Here is a 25838-nt window from a genome sequence, read left to right on the forward strand (position 1 = left end):
ACTTTTATAGGCTATGGTGATGGAGTGAAGGGATACAGCCTGTATAACGGGTCACTCGGAAAATCATAATCAGCCGAGATGTCAAGTTTAATGAAGATTCCTTGTTCTGTAAGAGTGAACACAAGGAATTAGAGAAATCAACGGCCATTGATGTCGAGATTGAAAAAGTTGAAACACAAGTTGAGCCTGAGCCGTAGACAGAGGTACAGGAGCAGGTGGAGCAGCCACCTCTCAGAAGAAATCCACCGAGAGATCGCAGATTACCGACCAAATATAGAAATGACTCGAATGTTGCATTTGCCCTCATGACTGATGAAGGGGATCTGCTATCTTCCAAGACTAGATGGCTCTGATGTTGAGAAGCGGATGACGGCGATGCAAGATGAGATTGACTTTTTGTATAAGAATGAGACGTGGGAGCTGGTAGAGCTTCTAGTGGGGTGTAAAGCGATCGACTATAAGTGGATGTACAAGAAAAAGCAGGATATTAATGCAGGGGGCATTTTCACACTTGGCTTAAGTGGGGTGGCTTGTGGGATGCAGGGGCACACTCGGGGTGGGCGACCCTTGTGAGGTGGGTCTCATCCGTGTGAAGCGGAACCCATGTGAAGTGGGGCCCGCGAGGGGGACTGAGGTCCTAACCCATGGGATGTGGGGCCTGGGCTATGAGATAAAAGGATTGATTCACCATGCTCTATTAGTTCGAGCTTTTAGAGCAAGCGGTTAATCGTCCTACATCAAAGTAGTATTAGAGCGGGAGGTCTCGTGTTTGAGACTCCTCATCGGGGGTGATTAATGCAAGGGCATTTTCACACCAGGCTCGAGTGGGGTCGCCTGTGGGATGTAGGGGCACACTTGGGGTGGGCAGCCCGTGTGATGCGGGTCCCATCCGTGTGAAGCGCGTGGTTCGTGTGAAGTTGAACCCATGTAAAGTGGGGCCCACAAGGGGGGGTTTTGGCCTGGGCTATGAGATAAAGGGATTGATTCGCCATGCTTTATCAGTTCAAGCTTTTAGAGAAAGCGGTTAATTGTCCCGCATTAGGTACAAGGCGAGATTTGTCACGAAAGGGAATGCGCAGGTGGGTGTCGACCTCAGTGATATTTCGTGCTCGTGGTCAAGCAGGTGTCTATCAGATTTGTTATCACACCCCATGCTGCTTATTTTAGGTTTTCTTTAGAGCAATATCCTATTACAGATGAAGAAAAGCAAGTTGTCTCCTATGCCCTATTCGAGCGCGGTTAGCAGTTTGATGTATGACATGGTCTCTACAAGATCGGATATTTCACATGCAGTGGGTGTTGTGAGCAGATACATGGCTAACCCTGGAAAACAATATTGGGAGGTAGTGAAATGGTTACTTCAGTATATACGGGAGACACTGAACGTCTTGACATTTGAGAAAATAGAAGGGAAATTACTAGGCTATGTGGATTCAGATTACGTAGGGAATGTGGATAATAAAAAGTCGACTTTTGGTTACTTGTTTATATTAGCGGGTGGAGCAATCAGTTGGATGTTGAAGCTTTAGTCTGTGGTTGGTCTTTCCACAACAAAAGCTGAGTATATGGTGGTGAAGGAGGTTTTCAAGGAAGGTGTTTAGTTGAAAGGAATGATAAATCGGCTTGGGCTTCAGAAGGAGGCCGTGACCATTAATTCTAACAGCAAAAGCACGATTAATTTGGCAAAGAACTTGGTTTATTACTCACGTACTAAGCATATTGATGTTTGTCATCATTTTATCCGACAAGTGCTGGAGGAAGGTGCTGTGATTTTAGAGAAGGATCTATATTAGCGTGAATCCGACTGACATGCTTACAATGGTGGTTCCCGCAGAGAAGTTTCAATTCCGTTCGTCTTCTTTGGGTCTAGGGAAAGGTTGATGAAGACGAAGTGTGCACAAAAAGCGAGGACGATGGTGAAGCTATGATGGAAGGCGATTAGAGATGAGCAATGGAGCTTGAAGATTGAATCCCTGGTAGAGATTGTTGAATGGATGTCTTGAATCTATGCAGAAACAGGGGCATAGATCGATCGATAGCCTTGCTCAATTATCGAGCCTCTCCGGAATTAGACAGATTGCTCACTGGACAGTTTGGACCATGTTCGATCGATCGAACCTTCGGGTCGATCGATCAATAATATTTGAAAAATACCTTTTAACTCTCTGGACATTTTTGGTGTAGTTCGATCGCTTGAACTTGTGCTTGCTCGATCGATCGAAGGGAGCTCGATCGACGTCGATCGATCGACGGTTCGATTGACGGCGTGCCCAGTTCTGCATAAGTGCGCGATTTGTTTCCTATTCCGGGTGTAACATTATATATATCGGGTGTAATTGAGATTAAGGTATTCACACGGAAGATCACGATTAGCCATGACGTCAGGTTTGATGATGATTCTTTGTTCCGTAAGAATGAACACAAAGAAACAGAAAAATCAGCGGATATTGATGTCGAAGTCGAAAAAGGTGAGACATAGGAAGAAGCCGAGCCGTAGGAAGGGGTACGGGAGTAGGTGGAGCTACCACCTATGAGAAAAAAAATCTACCGAGAGATTGCAGATTACTGGCAAGATATAGAGATGACTTGAATATTTCATTCGCTCTCATTATGGATGAGGGAGATCCGTATACCTTCCACGAAGCACTGGATGACTTAGATGTTGAGAAGTGGATGGTGGTGATGCAAGACAAGAACTCGTGCAAGAATGAGACGTGGGAGCTAGTGGAGCTTCCTGTTGGGCATAAAGCGATCAGATGTAAGTGGATCTATCGGAAGAAACATGACAAATACAGGGCGAGATAGGTTACTCATGGTATGCTCAGAAAGAAGGTATCGACTTCAGTGAGATATTCGCATCGGTTGTCAAGTAGGTTTCTATCAGATTTGTGTTGGTGCTGGTTGCCTAATACAATCTTGAATTGGAACAAATGGATGTGAAGACTACTTTCCTGCATGAGGAGTTGGAAGAGTAGATCTACATAAAGCAATCAGAGGAGTTTGAGATACAGGGGTCAAAGAATATGGTTTGCAGGTTGAGGAGGTCGTTGTACGACCTAAAACAGTCGCTTAGGCAATGATATAAGAAATTTAATACTTTCATGGTGAGTCAATAGTTTACCGGAAGTGAATATGTTCATTGTGTCTACTTCAAGGCACTTAGCGATGGAGAATTCATCGTACTGGTATTATATGTTGATGACATGATTATCGCCAAGCATAACATGTCTGAGATCAATATATTGAAGATTCAGTTATCAGGGATATTCGAAATGAAAGATCCGGAGGTTGCAAAGAAGATTCTCGGCATTGATATACACAGATATAGGGAGAGGAGCAAGTCACAATTATCTCAGGTAGAATACCTTGAGAAGGTGTTGGTGAAGTTTGGGATGAATAAGGCTAAACCAGTTAGCACACCTTATACTGCTCACTTTCGACTTTCTTCAGTGCAATGTCCCATTACAAATGAAGAAAAGCGGTTTACGTCTCATGTGCCTTGTTTAACCGTAGTTGGCAGTTTGTTGTATGCCATGGTCTCCACGAGACTGCATATTTCACATACAGTCGGTGTTGTGAGCAGATACATGTCAAACCCTAGCAAGCAACATTGGGAGGCAATAAAATGGCTACTTCATTAACTACCAAGTACAATGGACTACGTCTTGACATTTGAAAAACAGAGGAAAAGTTGGTAAGCTATGTGGATGCCAATTACGCAGGGAATGTGGACAATAGAAGGTTGACTTCCGGTTACTCGTTTGTACTATTGGGTGAAGCGATTAGTTAGACGTCGAAGCTTCAGTTTGTGGTTGCTCTTTCCATAACCGAAGCTGAGTATATTGCAGTGACGAAGGCATTCAAGGGAGGTGTTTGGTTTAGAGGAATGATGAACGAGCTTAGGCTTCAGCAAGAGGCCGTATCGGTTAATCGCGATAGTGAAAGTGCGATTAGCTTGGCAAAGAATTCAGTCTACCATTCTAGAACTAAACATATTATGTTCATTATCATTTTCTCCGACAGGTGCTTAAGGAACGAAGAGTTACTCTTGAGAAGATCCACACGAGCATGAATCTAGCAGATATGCTTACAAAGCTGCTTCCCGCGGAGAAGTTCAAATTCTGTTTGACTTCTATGGGTCTGACAAAGGTTTGATGATGACAGAGTGTGCACGAAAGACGATGATGATGAGGAAGCTATGATGGAGGCGATTAGAAGTGGAGCTTGGAGCTATGGTTCATGATGATTGAAGCCATGGTGGAGATTGTTGTTTGGATGTCTTCAATCTATACATGAAAAATGGGTCTCAATCGATCGACTAGACTGATCGATCAATCGAGTGAGCCCTGGATTATACAGATTAGTCTCTGGACAGTTTTGGATAGATTCGATCGATTGACTATGAGGGCTCGATTGATCGACATAGTTCAGAAAATACTTGTAAACTCTGTGGATAGTTTTGAGCATGTTCAAGGGTGCTTGATTGATGTCGATCAATCAATGCTTAGATCGACGGTGTGCACAGTTTTGTGTAATCGTGCGAATTGTTTAACATTATAAATATGGGTGTAATATGAGATTAGTGTATTAAAGAGATCGAATATTTGTTCTAGAGGGAGGATAGGGTTTTCAGAAGGGTTTCACATTTGTAAGTTCATTAATCTCCTGTAATTCATTTTCATAGTGGATTTGTTGTCGCTTTGTGCCGAGGTTTTTTCCCCCAAGGCTTTTCCATGTAAAATTCGTGTGTTCCTGTGCATGTTTTGCTGCATTTATCTTTCGCGTGTTTGATTCGAATTAGGGGTTTTCTTTCGCGGTTCCCCAACAAGGCCTAATAGATGGGTCCTCCCTTTAGGTGGGATCCATGGTTCGGTGTTGTATACCACTGATTTGGTCCTATAGTAGATGCACCGTGCCCCTAAATTTACTCGGTAGTGAAGAATGAAAGAACCAAAGAGGAGGAATGTGAGAGAGATGAGAGAAAAATGTGAGAGAGAGGGTTTGGAGAGAGAGAGAACATGAGATCTCTCTATTATCTTATTCAAAATATATGTAGGGTTTTTCCCTTTATTACATCATAACAACCCACTTTATAAAATATTTGCAAATAAGCCCACTAATATCATATTTACATAAATAACCCTACTAACTTAATATTCTAACACTTCCCCTCGAGTTGGTGTATGAATGTTCGTCATACCCAACTTGCTAGAGATTTCTTGTAACATGTGAGAGTTGAGAGCCTTTGTAAAAATGTCTGCCAGTTATTCTGTAGATTTGACAAATGGAGTAGTTAGTAATCCAGAGGATATCTTCTCTTGAATGAAATGTATATCAACCTTAATGTGTTTAGTCTGCTCATGAAAGATCGAGTCAGATGCAATATGGATGGCAACTTGATTGTCACATTAGAGAGGAATAATTGAGGTGATAGGGAAACCCAGTTCCATCATAATGGATCTCAGTCATAAGAGTTAACAAGCCTCATGAGCCATAGCTCTATACTTTGCTTATGTATTGGATCGAGATATAATTGCTTATTTTTTACTTCTCCATATAACCAAGTTGCCACTAACAAATGTGCAATAGCCAAAAGTAGACTTTCTTTCCATTGAGCATCCCGCCCAGTTAGCATCAGAATAGCCAACAATATTATCATGTCCATGATTCATATAAAGAATACCATGTCCTGGACATGACTTCAGGCATCTTAATATGCTATCTACATCATCCAGATGAGGCACGTTTGGTGAGTGCATGAATCGACTGACAATACTTATAGCTTGAGCAATGTCCGGTCTTGTAATTGTCATGTAGATTAGTTTTCCATCTAATCTCTGATACATACCTGGATCTGTCAAACTCTCACCTTTAAGTGCATGTAATAAGTGCTTCTAGTCCATAAGAGATAAAGCTGGACGAGCACCTAATTTTCTAGTCTCACTCAGCAGATCAAGAGTATGCATTCTTTGGGATATGAAGATGCCTTTAGATGAACGAGAAACTTCAATCCCTAGAAAGTATCACAATGGACTCAGATCTTTGATTTCAAATTCTATGCTCAACTTGTGCTTAACTTGATCAATAAACTCCAAGTCATCCTCAATCACAACAATGTCATCCACATAGACAACTATAATAGTTCTACCTTCTCGTTGGGTATGAATGAAGACCGTATGATCTACCTGGCATCTTCTGAAGCCGAAGGAGAGAATAACATCACTAAATCTAGCCAACCAAGCTCTGGGAGATTTCTTAAGGCCATAAAGAGCCTTTTTCAGCTTACACACCTTCCCAGACTCCCCCTTAAGCTGAAAACTAGGGGGCAGATCCATATACACTTCTTCTGCCATGTCGCCATGAAGGAAGGCATTTTTAACATCTAGCTAGAACAGAGGGCAATTAAGATTGACAAGCAAGGAAATAATCAAGCGGATCAAATTCAATTTTGCCACAGGTGAGAAGGTTTCATTGTAATTGACCCCAAAATGCTGTGTAGCCTTTGGTTACTAGACGAGATTTGTAGTGCTTAATAGATCCATCAGCCTGATACTTTATGGAGAACACCCACTTACGCACCTAACTGTACTCTTACCTGGAGGTAATGGAACAAGATCCTAGGTGCCATTTTTATGAAGAGTAACCATATATACTTCCATTGCTTGCTTCAAAGCAAGGGACTGAAAGAGCCTCAAGCATTGACTTGGGAATAGTGGAAGAGGAAATGGCGGCCAAGAACACACGATATGATGGTGAAATAGGCTTATAAGAGACAAAATTAGAAATAGGATGTAATGTGACATGATGACTACGAGTGCGAGAAGCAACAGCGTATGAAGGACTAGTAGCAGAGATAGGATGAGAGAAGATACCTGATATTGGAAGGGGAGCTATTGATATAGACGGTTTGTGTGATGGACTTAACTGTCGGCGAACATAAGTGAGGAGCCACTTGGGTGTCGAGGGAGATGCAGGAGGAGAAGTATCACCAGCTGGTAGGGGCAGAAAATGATTTGTCTTGATTGCATCAGCATGTTCAGACGGAGGAGAGTAGAATGGGCGATCTTCAAAGAAGTCCACATCCATAGACACAATATTTCCTTGTAGATGGATCATAACACCTATAACCCTTATGTTAAAGAGAATATCCAATGAAAATACACTTAACAAACTGACTGGCAAATTTGTCCCTGGAGGGACCCAATGAATGCACAAAACAGATACAACCAAACACTTTAGGAGGGACAACAAACAAAGGTCAGCTAGGTTTCAATGCACACATTGGAATATCTCCCTTGAGGACACATGTAGGCATTCGATTAATCAAATAACATGATGTTAACAAGGTTGCAGACCAGAATGATTTAGGGACCTTCATTCCTATCAAAAGAGAGCGAGTAACCTCAAGAAGATGGCGATTCATGCGCTTTGCCATTCCATTTTGTTGCGGAGTGTAGGCACAAGAAAGTTGATGATGAATGCCATGCTCTTGGAGATATGATTTGAAGTTATTTGAGGTATAGTCACCACCATTATCGGAACAAAGGTTTTGAATGGCACAATCATGCTGGGTCTGGATCATTTGATGAAATGATTGAAACAAGTTAAACAGTTCATCGCAGCGACGCATCAAATTCACCCACGTCACATGAGATAAATCATCAATAAATGTAACAAAGTAAGAAAAACCATCTAGAGATGCAACAAGACTAGGTCCCCATATATCAAAATGTACCAATGCAAACATTTTATTACAACGATGCTCAACAATAGGAAATGAACTTCTAACATGTTTACTCAACTGACACGTTCCTTGTTCACTGCTCATTTATATCCCAAGTTTGGGTTGAATTTTGTACGCAATTCAGAATCAGCTGGTGCATCCCGTATTCATCCTGCAACTTGCTGTCGTCTTGGCATGGGGTCAAGATAGGAAAAATCAGAACGCGTATTTGGAGATTGGCGATTCTCGCAATTTGGTGGTCATTCTGGGAGGAAAGAAATGATAGATGCTTAAATGACAAGTCTGCTTCGGTTCAAGCTGTGTTCCAGGGCCAAAAATCTGATTTTTGAATGGGTGGACAATGTAAATGGTCTGAAGGACTATGATATGCTATTTCTAGGATGCTAAGTTTTCTGCTTCCTCAACAGGTCTCGTTTTCATCTTTGTTCCTCTTATTTTTTATATATATATATATATATATATATATATATATATAATCCCAATTATCCTTAAAAAAAAAACGTTTCACATTTAGAGTAAGCATCACTAATTTTATTAAATTGAGGAACAAGAGATTGTAAAGTTCTAACAGATGCATTACCCAGTCTTGCATGCCAAATGGCAATAGACTCTTTGTTGGACTCTAAACTGCATATTTGAGAAACAAATGAACAAGATGTAGTGGAAGCATTAGCAGCAACAAGCTCCCCTTGTCACAAGAAGTAGAGACCACCACACTCATACCCCACACCAATAATCCTCTTCGTACTCAAGGTTTGAAAAAACACAATGAGATGGAAAGAAAATCACACTGAAATTTAATACGCTAGTAAGATAACTGACATATATAAAATTTGCATTGAACTTGGGAATGTTCAAAACATTAGATAAGTTGAGGGTAGGAGAAACTGAAATAGAGCTAACAAATTCAATTGGGGTAGAAATCTCATCAGCAAGACAAACTAAACGACTACAAGAAGTGGTGGAAGGAAGAAGACAACTGTGCGTACCAGTCATATGATCGGATACCCCAAAATCTATAATCCAAGTGGCAGGAGTGGAGGAGGCATGAAGTGCGGTACCTGTCATAGCAACAAAAGGAAGAGGTAGATGACTGTGATGAGACAGATGTAAGTGTGGTTGACTGAGGCTGAAGGGATTTGAGAGGCTGAAGCTCCATCACATCTGCCCTAGTCATAGTAACAGACTCCATATTATGGAGTCTGTAGGAGGAATGCCACAAATATCAGAAGTATGTCCAATATCATCAAAAGCTGCGACGTGGGCAGTAGGGCAGGCATGTAACTTGAAACATCGTTCCCGGGAATGTCCTGAACGATTGCAATAGGTGCAGAAAAATCTCCCTCTACCTCTACCACGTCCTCTAGATGAGAACCCGCCTCTAGTATTTGAACCATCACTCCTATCGCTAGTTGGAATAATAGTAGAGGTAAAGGCAGTCCTTTCCTGTGTCAAGGTTGGAGCTGACATAACTCGCTGGTGGGCTTCCTCCGAATGGACTTCAAAATATGTTGTCTGGAGCGTAAGGAAAAGGAGTTGTGGTGACATGTTGAGTCCTCAATGCCTCATGCTCATTATTCAATCCCGCTATGAATTTGTATGTCTTGGCTTCATCGTTCGATTCTTCACAATTTCAACACTGCGAGTGTCGGAGAGATCATTGAGGGGCTGCAAATGACTCAATTCCCCAACGTCTCTTCAAGGCCCCAAAATACTCAGTAACGGAAAGGTTCTCCTGTGTGAGTGAATACAACTATGTATTCATCTGGAAAATGCGAAGCTTATTAGAGACCATTCCATAAGTGTCATTGAGTGATTTCCATAAATCAACAGTAGTCTTATAAAAGAAATATCCAAAAGCAATACTGGGTTCCATTGAATTGAGCAACCAGCTCATAACAATGGCATTGGAAGAATCCCATGTGTTCGTTGAGGATGAAGGTTGTTTTGTCGTGCCAGTAAGATACCTAAGTTTCTCCTTGCCAACAATATACATCCGAACAACCCGAGACCAAAGAAGAAAGTTACTTCTTTTAAATTTCGTAGAAGTAATTGAGAGTGGTCTATCAAGGCCATGTTCGAGAGACTTGGAATCCATAAATATGAACAAAAAAGGAGAAACAAGGAGAAGGAATATAGAGAACAACAGTAGGTGGAGATCAATCAACATGAAGAATGCAGGAATATACATCGTGCAGTTGGTGTATGCGTTGGACCTCAAAAACCCCAAAAATGGTGCAATCCATCATCCATTTTGGCCCAAAAATGCATCCACATTGTTCGGATCTCCACGAAACTGACTCCTCTATGTAGGGTAGTAAAAAGCGGCCCATATGCAATTGGTTTGTCAATCAAAAACCAAAGATTCGAGAGAGATTTGAAAAATGGTCCGATTTGGGCATTTTTCTGGAGAATACTATAAATCCATAAAAAATATTAATCTTCTTCGAAAAATTCCAGAAAAGTAGTCATAAATCCTCTTACATGATTCCGCACTAGGTGGTAGAAATTTTGGAGTAAACCGATATGTACAAATGGTGGATTGCTGACGTCAGCCATATGGGCATTGACGTCAGCACGTGGCTCCCTCGATTTCTGTGTAGAACTTCCCCTTTTTACCTAGATTTGATGTCTTGACGAGGAGGATCCGATGGATGTTGGTCTTGCATAGGTTGGATCGATCAAGGCTCTAATACCATGAAGAATGAAAGAACTAAAGAGGAGGAATGTGAGAGAGATGGGAGAAAAATGTGTGAGAGAGGGTTTGGAGAAAGAGAGAGAACGTGGGATATCTCTATTATCTTATTCAATATATATGTAGGGTTTTTTCCTTTTTTACAACATAACAGCCCACGTTATAAAATTTTTGCAAATAAGCCCACTAATATCATATTTACAGAAATGACCCTACTAACTTAATATTCCAACAAGCAGGATAATCTAAAACCGATTGGTGTCTTGTAAATAAACTGTTAAAAAAATGAAATGCAGCCGTTGTCCACCTTCAAATGGTGGTAGCTCGAAGATTGGATGGGTACAATCTTTTCTGGGAGACTTTTTGGGCATAGTCCACTTGTTTTGGGGTCTACAAGGTCAGTAACAGGATCACTGAACCACAGACCCACAAGTACAAACTGAAAGCCCAAGGATGCTATGCATAACCTTGGGTTCTGGTCATATTTCTTCTTGATTTAGTTAACGATAGAAACTGTATTATCTATTTGCTTTTTGCTAGGCTACATATTTGGAGAAGGGATATTTGCAAAATACTCAGGTCAGAGATCGAGCCATTAACATCTGGATCGATAATTTCAGGTTTGAAAAGCATATTAGTCACCATGCCGAACATAACTCCACTAGGAATCTCATTTTCCCATTTCCTATTTCCAGCTTTATCACCAAAGGGATGCAACCGTTCTGTAACTTGAATGTAACCAAGATGCCAACCAGTGTTCGAAATATCGGTATCACGCAATGTATCGCACCCTTGGGATACAGATACATATCGGTTATCGCACGGGATATATCGTTTGTATCGCATAATTTATCACACTTTTTGGGAAACATGGGGAAACATTGGGAAAATGATTGAATTTTTCAATGAAACTTCAGGGATTGTTAAAAAAGACTTTAATACACACTTTTAAATTATAACATCTCAAAACAAAAGTGCACCCAATAGGTTTCCTTTGTATAGGGTCATGAGCCATGCGTTGTCTGATTGAACTAAGACAACTATATTCAAATATAATGCATAACATTTATAAATGTATCGAAACATGTATGAAAACACAACCAAGTGGACCCCACCACAGAAAACAGTGGGGACAGTGACACCCACCATTGAAACCTTCCTAGGGCCCACTATGATTTTTATTTGATATCGAACTTGTTCATAAGGTCACACAGACCTGGATGAGCTTTCAAAATGGATGGATAGTGTGGATGTAAGGCACATCCCCGACAGTGGCCCCCATAGTTAGGGATCCACCGAGTGGGACGCACAAGTTGCTACTTATGCCAGGGGTTGCGTATTGACGCTGCCATTTGCGAGGTGGCTACTGGATAATGCTTTGTGAGCTCCACCATGATATTTGTTTTATTTGCATGGCCCATCTATTTTTTCAGGTCATTTTAAGGCGCATGTGGCCAAAATTGAAACAGGTCTAAATTTCAAGTGAACCACACCACAAGAAAATAGTGGTGATTAAACACTTACCATTAAAAACTTCGTAGGGCCCACTGTAATGTTTATTTTGCATCAAACCTGTTGATTAGGTTACATAAACCTGGATGAAGGGAAAACACAAATATCAGCTTCTTCCAAAACCTATATTTCCTGTGAAGGCCTTTGGTAGGAAGTTCCTACACTGAGATGCTAGGTGGGGCCACCATGATGTTTATGAAAAATCCACGCCGTCCATCCGTTTTTCAGATCATTTTAGGACAAGAGACCAAAAATCAAGTGGATACAAAACTCAAGTGGGCCGCATGAGAGGAAAGAGTGGAGTTTCAGTAACCATTGTTTAAACATTCATATGGCCAAGAAAGTTTCGTATCAGGCTAAGTTTTTTTGTTTTTTTTCACTTCATCCCGGTGGAAATGACCTTATAAACGGTTTGGATGGCATATAAACATCAAGGTGGAGCCCAAAGATTTCAATGGTATGAAACTTTGTCTAGTTTTCCTTCTCCTATGGCTGTCTTGAATTTTGGATCCATCTGATTTTTGGTCTCATGTCCTAAAATAATCTGGACAAACCGATGGATGGTGTGGATTTTTTAGGAACATCATGGTGGGCCCCACCTACATCCCAACATATGCATTCACAAGGAAATTTGTGTCTCGCCATTTTTGCGCCCAACGCTCTGCAAAACCAACATGTGCGTGGGACCCTGACCGTGTGGCCCTCGTCATCATGTATTTATATCCACACCGTCCATCCATTTAGAGAGATCGTTTTGGGGCCTGAGCCAAAGAATAAGGCCAATCCAAAGCTCAAGTGGACCCTACCACAGATAACAGTGGGGCAATGATGCCCATCGTTGAAACTTGAAACCACTTCTATGGGGTCCACCATGATGTTTATTTGAGATACAACCTGTTCATAAGTTCATAAAAATATGGGCCAAGTTAAAATACCAATATCAGCTTGATCGAAAACTCCTGTGGCCCTCATAAATTCTTTAATGGTAGGAGTTCAATCCCCACTGTTTTGTGTGGTGGGGTCCACTTGAGCTTTGGATTTGACCCATTCTGTCTCATGACCTAAAATAATCTCTTCAAATGGATGGACAGAATGGATATATAATACATACATCTATGTGGGCCCCACTGTAAGGGCCACACCGTCTTTAGTTCAGCAAAGTCGCACCCAATCCTCTTTCCATTATCTTAATCGGCGTGGATTATGTGTTACGGGGGTAACTGCTGACCGGGTGTTACCCTTACTGTAGGGCCCACCTTTGATGATATTTTGTATATCCACTTCGTCCATTTGTTTTTCCAGATCATTTTAGGACTAAATACATCCAAATCTCAAGTGGACCACACCACGTGAAACAGTGATGATTGAATGTTCACCGTTAAAAACATATTAATGCTTTCTTTAAGTAGATCTGTAACGTCTATTTGTCATCCAACCTGTTGATATGGTCAATCAGAACTGAATGAAGGGAATATGTAAAGATTAGCTTAAACCAAAACTTTCCTTGCCTATAAAATATTTTTAATGGTCATTCACCACTTTTTCTGGTGTGGTCCACTCGAGATTTGGATCTTCTTAATTTTGGGATTAAAGTCCTTAAAGGATATGAAAAAATGGATGGATGGTTTAGATAAAACATATACATCAAGATGGACCCCATAGAGCCCGTGACAGACCAACCATACGTACGTTTGTCTCCACCGTCTCCACCGCAATATCAAAAAGGGCTTCCGAAGCCATTTTCGCAACAGAGATTGGGTTCTGGTCATTCCAGAACCCTAAATCCCTAAAATTTCTCAAAAAAATCTCCCAAATCCCACGATTTTTGGTAGATTTGTTGCCGAAATCTCCCTTTCGTAGGAAATCTACGATTTATTCAACAAAAAACAAAAGGAGTTCGAAGTTCTTTCGCACTTCCGGCGCACCACTAGCTCTCGATCGTGTGGCCCACCAAATTCAGCTTCCGGATCACGCAATCTTCTTCCATAGGTACCAAAATCCCCTCTTACATGGATTGAAAGATTCCCACCCCCCCTTTTTTTCTTTCGATTTTCTGGTAAATATGCCGATACAACATGATAGTATAGCTAATAACTGTGATTTCGCAAAAAAATCATGCGATATTGTGCGATATATCGCACGATAAAAAGAATTATGTTTTTTTTTTTAAAAAAATAAATTTCCGAGGGTATTGGATGGGTTTCGTCTCGCTGGCCAGCGATACCGATAATATCGGCCGATATATTGGCCGATAGTATTGATATTAGGAACACTGATGCCAACAAGCCAAAGCGTAACAGATTTTCATACACATATGAGGAATTCATTTGAATTTCATAAAACAGAGTAGAAGTCGATGTTGGAGTTATGGCCTGGAAAACCAATGTGAATCCTATTCATTGATGACATGAATATGATATTGGTGATCTTGTTCGTAGATCATGATGGCCATGGGTCCTGGATGGACATGTTGCAATGTCGTAGTTGATATATGGAAGTACCTTCAATTTATATGAACCTAGCTTAAAGGAGAGAGATTACTCTGGTTGTCCTTGGGAACTTGAAGTTAGACACAATGGTCATTGACCAAGGGAGCGTTGTGGACCATGGATTGCAGTACCTTGTTGTTCCATGATCACCTAGTAGGTTGTAGGGTAGACTTGTGGTTACTATTGCTGTTATAATGTGGTCATCCTATGTGAGGGGACTAATGATGAGTTGGGATGGAAGGTCTCCACCATTGGGTTCTATGATGAGCAGGTGCCTTGCCCTATCCCATAGAGGAGTGTGTACGCGTCATGGAAATATACTCCTAGTTTTCAACTTATTGGGCACTTTCATTGGTGGATTGAGTTCAAGTTTCTAGATTGGGAGGCCCATCATGCCTGGGCGACTTTAGGACATAATAGATTTGATTAATGTTTAGACCTGAGGACATGTGAGGAGTTCAAGGTCTTAATTACTTGTGCTTTGGCTCACTTTATGAGGTCATCATGTGGCCAACAAAAGTGGGTGTAGTTGGGTGCATGCATCAAGGTCCGATTGAGGCTCACACAGTCTAACAAGAGATCCATTAGGCCTAATACCTAAAAGGTTTTATAAACGTTTTTAACCATTAAACTTTTTTTTTAAACTATTATGATGGTTTTAATTGCGCTTGATGATACATTGATGGTTTGGATTTGGGGGTCCACCACATGGTTCGTAGGAGTATTGGATCAATAGTGGATAACCATAATAGTGGGGGGATGGATCAAATATTGGGTACATATGAAGGTAGAATTGAAGGACGCCAGTGTGGCAGAGCACATGACTAAAGGATTGTAAAGTACTATAATTGGTATCTCTTTGAAACCTTAACTCCTTATATATAGATCCTATTCGAGAGGGATAGGGCAACAATAGAGAAAGCCTTGGACGTCCCTACTCCCTGGGCATCACTTGCATACATACATACATACACACATACATACATACATACATACATACATACATATATATATATATATATAGAGAGAGAGAGAGAGAGAGAGAGAGAGAGAGAGAGAGAGAGAGAGAGAGAGAGAGAGAGTATTTGCGCGTGGGGTCCACTTGGATGGATTTTTGTGCCTTCTCCGGCCTTGCTCCATGGAGGATTTATGTTTGTATCTTCTAGAAACTTGATAATATTTAAAAATGGGGATCCATAAGGCTATAGATATAAAATCTTGATTTATTCTGCCGTGTTTTGAAAATCTTAACGGTTGGCCATCAAATCTAGAAAGGATAGTTGACTACGTGTTAAAAACACATCCGAAACACTGAACCTATTTCTAGATGTCTTGATGTATGGTTTAGATATCTAAATGATCTTTTTCAGTTCAATGAAAAGGAATCACTTCAATAAGATTTTATTAGTAATCCATGTACTCCAGGTCAATTTTTTGCTCCATTTATTGGGTTATCCATGTCTACTATTATGTAACTTGCATTTGGGCAGCTTCTATAATTTCTCTTGTCAGCTTCAGGAGCAGAATTCAATTCATACTGGCGGATTTTCCTAAACAAGATGTGAAAAACTTCGTCTTTTTGAAACCTTTGGTTCTCTTTCTTTACATTGTCTATAATTGGTAACTTATGTTCCTTGTAGGTCCAAGTATTCGTTTCCAAATTCTGGGATGCACTCATTCATGATCTAAATACTTGTTGAACTGACTTGCAGACTGAAATATGATAAATCTAGGAATTGGTGACAGCTCTATGTCAGTGACATCTAACAACTGCTCCTCAGAACTAGCCCATTCCCCTAACAATGTTAGAGTACTGCCTTTACATTAATATATGAATCTGGAGCATATATGATCTTCACTATTTTAGCTTCTTGGATATTTTTAATCTATTTGTCTCTTTATAAGAACATCCTCTGGTGATTTATTTGCATTTGCTATGGTTTCTTTAGTATACATTTTGGAAATTATTACATTGACTATAAATTAAGTAGGTTATTGAGTGAAATTTGGCTCTCAACTAGCAAATTTTTAGCCACTTGATGCTCATATCTGGCTTGATGGAAAAGCACTACTGAGTACTGAGTGTGCCTCCTGAAGTGAATAACTCACTTCCCAAACACATCACTTCAGCTGAAGCCCTTTGCTGGTCAGCAAGCACATGGTGCTATGCTGATTTCAGCATCCTTCTAAACTGGGTCTTTGTTATTATATCTGAATGCTTTTCCCTTGTATAGGCATAGGACTTCGAAACAGAAACGACGGCCGCGTAATAAGGGTACAGCTGCAGTAAATCCCAAAGGAGATTCTTCATCTTCCAAGGAGGTATGCACGAATCTTATCTTAAAAACATCTAAAGCTATACTGAGAACAGATGTCATTATGCTTTTCTTTTCTTTTTCTTAAGCCAGTTATTTATCGCAAGGTTTGTGTTTTGGTTCCATGACTCAAATGTTTAATCTAATTAGAAGAGTAGTTACCAGAACTGTTCTAGGGGTGCAGTTCAAAACCTTTAATGCTTGTGAAACTCATGGATCATTTTCATTTGAGTAACTTGCTCATCTAAGTGTCATGATGTGTTCCCACTGGGGATATTAATTCTCTACTACTGCCTAATAAACTTATACCAGTAATACTGTTACACATGAAGCACAAAACTCAGAGCAACTTGTTTTGTTCTTTAGAGGCCTTTAGAGTAGGCTAAGATGATGATGGTGGTGGTAGTATGCCAAGGTTGATGATTATTGAGAGCCATGTGATGGATACAAATACTCTTCAATCGGTTGATTTTGTGGCTTTTAGAGTGAGGATGCAGGAGAAGATTGGTATTGTGTTCCAGTTGCGGGCCTTCAAAGTTAACGTTGTGGCCATTAGTGTCGACATGCGGGCTAGTTTCCTCAGGCTTATCAAAGCAGCACAAACCAGGATGGAAAAGTTATGGATTTAGCTGTTGCCAATTCCCCAGTTTTTTTTTTTTTCACGAGGAACATGGAAATCATGCAAAAATTTGCATGACAAGGATGAGATGGTACTGAGGGAATCGATGAGATAGAAGCTTTTGGTCTGCATGTGGATCGCATGGAGATGTTGTATGGCCTATTTTGATGTTATGAAAGGGATAGCCATAGCTGTACTGTGGATACGGGGAAACAATGAGTCATATCTCCCTTTGTTGTATCCATGACTACATTGGAACATCATAGTGCTTACTAAGTACCAGTGATGTAAAGAAGTGATGAAGATCAAGGCTAACAAAATGGTGATATGACCTTATAATGACAGTTGGCATTATTGTTATCAATAATAACAGCCCTTTTTAAAGTGTGATGAAATTTTATATAACAAAAGGAAAGTGGCACATGAATAGCGGCTAGTTAGTAGCAACTGACCCTTTCGTCATTACCTTGAAAACGAGATTATTGGCTTCCCCAAAGATACCTAAAACAATGGCAACAAAAAAGGCATACAAAGCCCACAGAAAATAGAGATAAACGGCCCCATTAAGAAGATCCATCAGGATTCCTTCCACTCCATTCCCATAAGATGTCCTCAAAAGAGCATTCCCTAAATTTAGTTGTAGAAAGCCTCTGACTTGCAATCACGGAGGAGCAAGGTTTTAACTAGAAGTTTCAGAGTGCAACTTGTGTGGTTCAGTCCGGTTTGGAAACTGGTAAGACTCATCCAAATCCAAACAATTTCCGTTCTTTACACTAAAATAATAAAAACAATTAAAAGTATAGAAAAAATCGGAAAAAATAGAACAAATTAAAAGTATCAGAAAATAAGAAAATTTGGAAAAATTATAAAAATTAGAAAAATGTTTCTTCCTCTCTGTTGTGGTTTTCATTTTTTTATTTTGAACAAGTCCTACTTGGAAGAACATCTAGCATGTGAGAGGATAGGGTGTGATTTTTGGGTGGAATTACTTGAACCTTTTTTTTTTCCCCCCTGAATGTTTCCAAATACTGTGGAAGTTTCGACTATTAAGGACCAATGAAACAATATGAAAGCTCATTGAAATTTTCCATTAAAGCAGTGCTTCTTCTTGCACTAGGAGGCTGATCTATCCTCGAAGTGGACAAAAACACGTAGATCTTGCTCATTTGTAAGTATACCATTTGGTATCTGAACATATGATCTTGGCGATGTCCTAAGCGGGAACAAGGGCTCAACAGTTGAAGACAATTGAGGATTAGGTAGGAAGGTTGGAAAGGGAAGTCCAGTGACATTCTGAATTTCTCCACAAAATTAAAGAGACTCTTGCTGCCATGAGTCTCAAATATGAACAGTTGGCATCGTCAGTGCTAAAAGATGGGGGAGACTGTACCCATGGTTGGGATGAGTTGACTAGCCTGTTTTTTGGCACAAGCATTTGCCCAATGGGATCCATTTTATCGATGGCTTGGACTCACACATTTGACACATTGGCCAATGGGGTGGCATGGAGAATCTGGAGATGGGTTCTCTCATACACGTGTGTGGGCCTAGTGACATTAATTTTGCTGAGATTTTCATTTAATGAGTGTTTCCAGACTATTTTGGTCCTCTACTAGCAGATCAATGCTAAGCTCACACAGCATCTTCATGACCACTTTGAAGGACATAAATCGTCATCAGAGAGATGCATCGGAGCTCGATATTCTAAACGACGGCTCCCCCAAGATTTTGTAGCAATCAATGACCTTCTCCTCTAGATACAAAGATAAAGAGAAAAGGCCTTGGAATGATTCAGCCATAGGAACATATCAATCAATGGATCTTTCCAAAACTGAATTCTCTTACCTTTGCCAATATTGAAGCAAATGCCACTCTCTAATTCACAACAATCCTTGTGGGTAAGGTTCTTATTCATCTTCCCTAAACGTCTGCCCACTTTGCTGATTTCTCTCGACACTTTCAACCTAGCTCGTGTTGATGCTAACTTAACACAACATCTTCATGAGATCTTCGAAAAAAGCATAATTCATCATCAAAGAGATTCCTCCCGAAATTGATATTCTGAAGGATGGCTCTCCCTTGGAATTTTGTAGCAATCATTGGCCTTCTCATCTCAATACAAAGATAAAGAGAAGAGGCATTGGAACGATTCAGCCAAAGGAACATTATCAATCAATAGGCCTTTCCAAAGATGAATTCTCATATTTACAAAAATGAATTCTCTTACCTTTGCTAATAATGAAGCAATGCCTTTCTTGAAATCGGGTAAGATTTGATTTAGCCCCCTAAACGTGTTTCCATTTTGTTGATTCCTCTCCAGACTTTCAACCCAGCTCACCTTGATGGAAGCCCAAGAAATCAATCCCCATCGTGGAATGGGAAAGCTAGGGCTCACAAAGCTTACAAACAGAAAATTATTTTCTTAGTAATTTTACTGTACTATTTTAAATGTTAGGAGAATGCTAACATGCCCTCCTTCATGGGAACATCACCGTTGTGCTCAAGTCTTTTAAATGACACGTGGCATAGTCCAATCAGTGATCTAGATTGTCCATATGTTCCATAACACCATTGTTTGCTCATGACACAAACATGACATACAATCCTAACCATCCAATCAATAAAATTGAAATATGATGATCAAGATTATCAAAGAAAATGGCCGATCATGATGTAGGACCAATGCATGGACTCAAATAATGTGAGAGATCAATCAGTAAATTTAAATTAATTAATGAAAACTATAAATCTTGCTACCATCATTACAAATATCAAGATTCTAAAAGGAAATCATGCATATTTTAAGCCTAGGTTGCCAAACATCATCCTACAAGATCATTAAACATGAGAAACTAGGATTTGATGGATGTAGAAACATCCAAATAGCATAGGATTATGCCTATTCTAAAGAGGAATGTCTAATACTACCTAGGGTTTACTAGATTTGGGTGTGGGTGAAGCTAGGGTGGGGAAAGTTTGGGGAAAAGGGTAAAATTAAGGTTAAAGTGGGGAATTGAATAGAGGGGTTAAAGGATTTAGGTATTAGGAGATGGGAATTAGGGTTTTGGATGTAGTGAATTTAGGGATTTGGGCTTAACTGGATGATTTGAAGATCTAGGGTGTGGGAATTTGAGGAAATTGGGAGATTTGAGATTTTTAGATTTAGGGTTAGGGTTTATAAGTACGAAGGAGGGGGTTTTGTTGTAAAGGTAGTGGAAGGCCAAAAGGAAAAAGGATGGGACCATACAACCAGCCCTATGGGTTCACACATGTGGCCGTACGGGCACACGTGTGGGCTAAGTAAGGTTGGGTTTTAGGTTCTAAGGTTTGGCTTGTCGAGAAAAGTGTAAAAGGGAAGAATCAGAAGGTTGTTGATGGATTTTGGAGAAAGGAGGAAGAAGAAAAGAAGAAACTTGAAGAAATACTTCGATTGTTGATGAAGAGATATGACTGTGGGGATAGAAGGAAGCCTCGCACTTCCGTTGATGAAGATAAGCCTCGCACTGATCTTCCTTCCAAGTCACATGAAAGATACTCTCACATCACATGTAGATTAGTGAGAAAACAAGAGAGTTCTCATCTTTTTTTTCTTTTTTCTTTTTTTCACAAACAAAACCAAAAATTAAGGACATCAACCCCCCCCCCCCCCTTATATAGTCCCAAGACTTTTAAAAATTACAAAATAGACCTTTTTTAATGACTTTTAACCAAAATAATCTTAGTCTAATGAAAAATAAAATAAAACCACTCATAAGGTGTCCAAACCATAAATCAATCATAAAATAAATCCTGAAACATAAATATGTCCTATGATTATGAGAATGGTTGATTATTAACGGCCCGATCATGTAATCTATGTGATCCAACGGCCCGATCATCACGTACCTGAAATCCAACGGTCCAATTCGCTCCATAAAGCAACCCATGTACATTTTCCTAGTGTGGGGTCTTCCAGATGCTCATACATGCACATGGGGTCTTCAACATGGATACTCGCTTAACCACAGAGAAATTTGGGCGGCTCTCCTCCTCCAATACGTACGTAAAGGTGTACATGATGTGATGTCCTCATCAGATCATCGTATTGAAAATCTATTCGATTAACCGGAACATGGCTTGCTTATTAGTTCATGGAAGAGTCTGGTTAGATGATGCTAACCACCTATGAAAGAATGGACAGAGCAATGAAAGTACTGGCCCATGTGACATTTAAGCTTTGGGCACAAGACTGACATACCCATGAAGGGGGGTACATGTGATTTTCCACTTAATTTTATTTGTAACATTTCAGTGAGAAAACGGGCATTATTCACACACGTTTTGTATTGCATAACATGAAGTTATGCCTCCATTCCAATGACCATTATGAGAATAGTTGATTATTAACGGCCCGATCATGTAATCTATGTGATCCAACAGCCTGATCATCACGTACCTGAAATCCAACGGTCCAATTCGCTCTATAAAGCAACCCATGTACATTTTCCCAGTGTGGGGTCTTCCAGATGCTCATACATGCACATGGGGTCTTCAACATGGATACTCACTTAACCACAGAGAAATTTGGGCGGCTCGCCCCCTCTAATACGTACGTAAAGGTGTACATGATGTGATGTCCTCATCAGATCATCGTATTGAAAATCTATTCAATTAACCGGAACATGGCTTGCTTATTAGTTCATGGAAGAGTCTGGTTAGATGATGCTAACCACCTATGAAAGAATGGACAGAGCAATGAAAGTACTGGCCCATGTGACGTTTAAGCTTTGGGCACAAGACTGACATACCCATGAAGGGGGGTACGTGTGATTTTCCACTTAATTTTATTTGTAACATTTCAGTGAGAAAACGGCCATTGTTCCATTATATGATGTTTGTTATTGAGAAAACAAAGGGCATTATTCACACACGTTTTGTATTGCATAACATGAAGTTATGCCCCCATTCCAACGACCATTATAATAGGTGTTACAATGTTTTTTGAACCATGAAAAAAAAGAAGAGGAGAATTTCAAACCTCTGTACTGTAGAAGTACATGATTCAAAGGTGGAGTAAGATGAGCAGCAAAACACATTACATATTATGTGGAGGCCGGGGACGCAGGGGAAGGGAGTAACCTGAATCTGATTAACCTTTTCCATTGAAGATAGTGACTACAAAACCATTAACACAACAATATGATTAGATGAATTGTAGAGAAGTCCTTGGGAACAAATGGGACCATCGGAATCTGCCTCTGCTTATGACATGTATCCTGCTGCTGACAGCGCTTGCTGTATAAATGAGAACCTAGGTGAGTAGTGTCAATATATGGAGGCGAGATCCAATAGAAACATTTCTAGGATAAGCTAAGCATACAAAAGACATGTGGGGCCTACAATCATGTTTTAATAACACCCAATCCTTCTTTTTATAAAGCAAATCGACTTCAATTCTTGAATAATCCACATCACTTCTGGTTCTATTGTAACAAAAGATTCCCTTTTTATGTGGAAAAGACCCATATCAATAATTATGATCTTACATATGGACAATTCCCCAATATCTTGTTCATTCGCAACAAAATATTTTCTTTGTGCGTCGATAAAAAAAAACATGTTTTTTTGGAGAGAGATACCATTTCACCAATCGAGTCACAGATCTTCTATAATTTCGCACGTGAGGGGTTATTTCTTGGTTTCGTCTAGTCATTAATAAATTGATTATTTTTAGATAATAGTAGATAGAAACAACGCTCGTAAGGAGTCCTACTGAAACCAAGAAATATGGGCCTGCCTGCCATCTACACTAGAATAGATGGAGTTTTCCGAAAAAACCTGCTAGTGGCACCCCTAAATCTCTCCTTGGTGCCTAAAGATCTGGGCGATCCAAAACTCAGGTGGGCGACACCAAAGGTGAACAGCTGGGATGGAGACTCCCACCATTAAAAACCTCCCAGATTGTATGTTGGGCCTAATGTTTTTTGCATATGCCATCTAATCCATTTAGAAGATGCATCCAACCAGGATGAATACACCTAATAAATCAGGCCATTCCAAAACTCAGCTGGCCCACAACACGTGATTTTAGAGGTTTTACGCATGATCGTACATTGTCTCGCCTAGTGTTTTACATATTGACGATATCGGCCGATATATCCCATGATATATCTTGTATCCCACCAGTGCGATACGAAATGCACAAGTAGTGCGATATATCTCGCATGTTCGATCTGGTGAGCATTTTTGAATTTCAGTCCTTTTATTTTTTTGTAAATCATGTTAAATTAGTATCAAATTGTTACAAATCTATGATTTTTCATGCAAAACATGAAAAATCATGGATTGGGAGCTTCAATTTCGAGATTTGGAGGAGATGGGTCGAGTTGCGGAAAATTGAAAAAAAATCAAAATTTCCTAATTTCTTGCAAATCATTTGCAATCTGTGTCCAAACATCAAATCAAACATGTATGTAACCTAATCTAGTGATTCTTCTTTTGCTTTTGAGTGTATTACTTGTGTTTCCACACGTCTTCGTACATTTATAAATTATATGAATAGACATTGAACATACTTGCATCAATTCAGTTAGACAATGCATAGATTAGGACCCCAATACAAAGAAAACCTATTATGTTTACTTGTTTTTTTGTAATGTTTTAATTTATAAATGTGTATTGATGTCTTTTTTAACAATCACCGAAGTTGCATTGAAAAATTCAACCAATTTCCCAATGTTTCCCCATGTTTCCAACAATAGCGATACATTACACGATACAACCGATATATCCCATGTGATAACCGATACGTATCCATATCCCAAGAATGCAATACGTAACGCGATACCGATTTTTTGAACGCTGGTCTCGCCTACTTGAGTTTTCTATCAGCCAAACTTTTGGGATCCAAGGAGAACACTAGGGGGTCCACCGATGGATGATTTGATGTCTTAGAACATCATGGTAGGCCCAGGCCCACACATTGATTTATACATTAAGCTTATCCTACAAACATGTATATTGGTTCTGGCCTCCAAGATATGATTGGTAGGTTGAACCAAGTTGCTCTGGCTTTCTTACTTTCATTAAACCTTCCCTTGACAGTTTATCCTCAAAATGGAAAAATAAGAGGCCCTTCCTAATTCTCGCCAATTATTTTTCCTCAAGTAGTGTTTGAATCCTACATGAAACTTTCATCTTGTTCTTTTCCATAACGAATGCTAGTTATGTTCTTTGCTTTGCTAATGAATGGTTCTATTGTCATTCATGCCCAAATAGGCTCTGGGCAAGCTACTGGTAAGGAAGCATAAGGACTTCTATTACATTTATGGATGTCTGACTGTTACTAAATTTAAATCAAGCATAATGGCTATGGTCCAAATGGCTGCTGTGTTTCTTGTAGAAGAGATGATCTCACTGGACATTTTGGACGGTTTGATGACTTTCTCTGTTCTGTTCCCTGTGGAACGGGCGTTATGCAATTTCCAAACAAACACATTTTACCAACTCAAAGTGGGTGCTGCTTAAATAGGGTGCAATTGGCATCTGTGCCCCTTTCTATGGTGCCTTAGAAAGGATAGCTAGCTTGAACTACATTGTCCATATTTCAATGTTTGAGGCATAACCTAACCACGCTATATTTGATTTAATCATATTTGGTAATCATACAGGAGAAAGAGAAGAGTCCAACGGCCAGCATGCACAGCCAAGAAATGGGTAGCAGCACAGGAAGCACATCTTCTGGTGTCAAGCTGGGCATTCTTGATGGGAGCCCAGCTCCCTCCCTATCGCCCATCATCTCCTCTCTACCAAAGAGACCATCACACCAAACAGAATGCCATCCTTGGGCCGGCAAGAACATTCAGAATCCACCTCCTCTATTAACTTCCTCGAAAATAAAGAATGCTGGTGACAAAGAAGGCCTTCTTGTTGGGAGGTCTGCCTCCACATCGGATTTGAAGGGGAGGATATCTGCACTAAATGCTTTCAATGATTGAACCATGTGAGGTGATGGACTCTTTCATGTGCAATCATGCTACGCTGGAGCTTTTACGTTTTCCTCTTCTTCTTATTATTTTTTTCTTTTTTCTTTTTTTCAAGTTTTGCCTGTTTTGAATGAAGGGACCTCAGTCATAGTTTGGTCGAGGATTGCGAATAAATACCCTCTCAAGTGGACTATGAGTCGTTATAGTAGTTGCCAAATGATAATACATCATCATTTCATAGTTGAAGCAGAAACATATAATGCCCACCAATCGCAGGCCTTCCTGATGATGTCCTGAGTTGGGTGTCATAGCATCGAGGTATTATACAATGTTCCACCTGAGAATGACTACATTCCACAGTCAGCTCAGGTTTCTAGTTTTTAAATGTGGGATCCATGGTTCAGTCATCCAAACAGTTGATATGATGGGCCTGACATGCCCCATGCAGTCAAAGTTTATGAGATTGGGAGACCTTAGTCATTGAAAAAAACATTGCCATT

At 40.0% G+C, this 25838-nt stretch overlaps 1 protein-coding gene across 2 annotated transcripts in view; it reads left to right on the forward strand.

Moving 5' to 3' along the window:
- The window catches only part of LOC131228730 (probable serine/threonine-protein kinase At1g54610), a 40033-nt gene extending 14409 nt beyond the window's left edge, over positions 1 to 25624 (forward strand). For both annotated transcript variants that reach the window (XM_058224584.1, XM_058224583.1), the window contains 2 exons: positions 16675 to 16762; positions 25024 to 25624. In XM_058224584.1, the coding sequence (XP_058080567.1) occupies positions 16675 to 16762; positions 25024 to 25350 (415 nt within the window). In that variant the 3' untranslated portion in view covers positions 25351 to 25624. The remainder of the gene's footprint in view (positions 1 to 16674; positions 16763 to 25023) is intronic.
- The last annotated feature ends 214 nt before the right edge of the window (positions 25625 to 25838 follow it).

The sequence above is a fragment of the Magnolia sinica genome, chromosome 16 (genome assembly GCF_029962835.1).
Source record: "Magnolia sinica isolate HGM2019 chromosome 16, MsV1, whole genome shotgun sequence".
Lineage (NCBI taxonomy): Eukaryota > Viridiplantae > Streptophyta > Magnoliopsida > Magnoliales > Magnoliaceae > Magnolia > Magnolia sinica.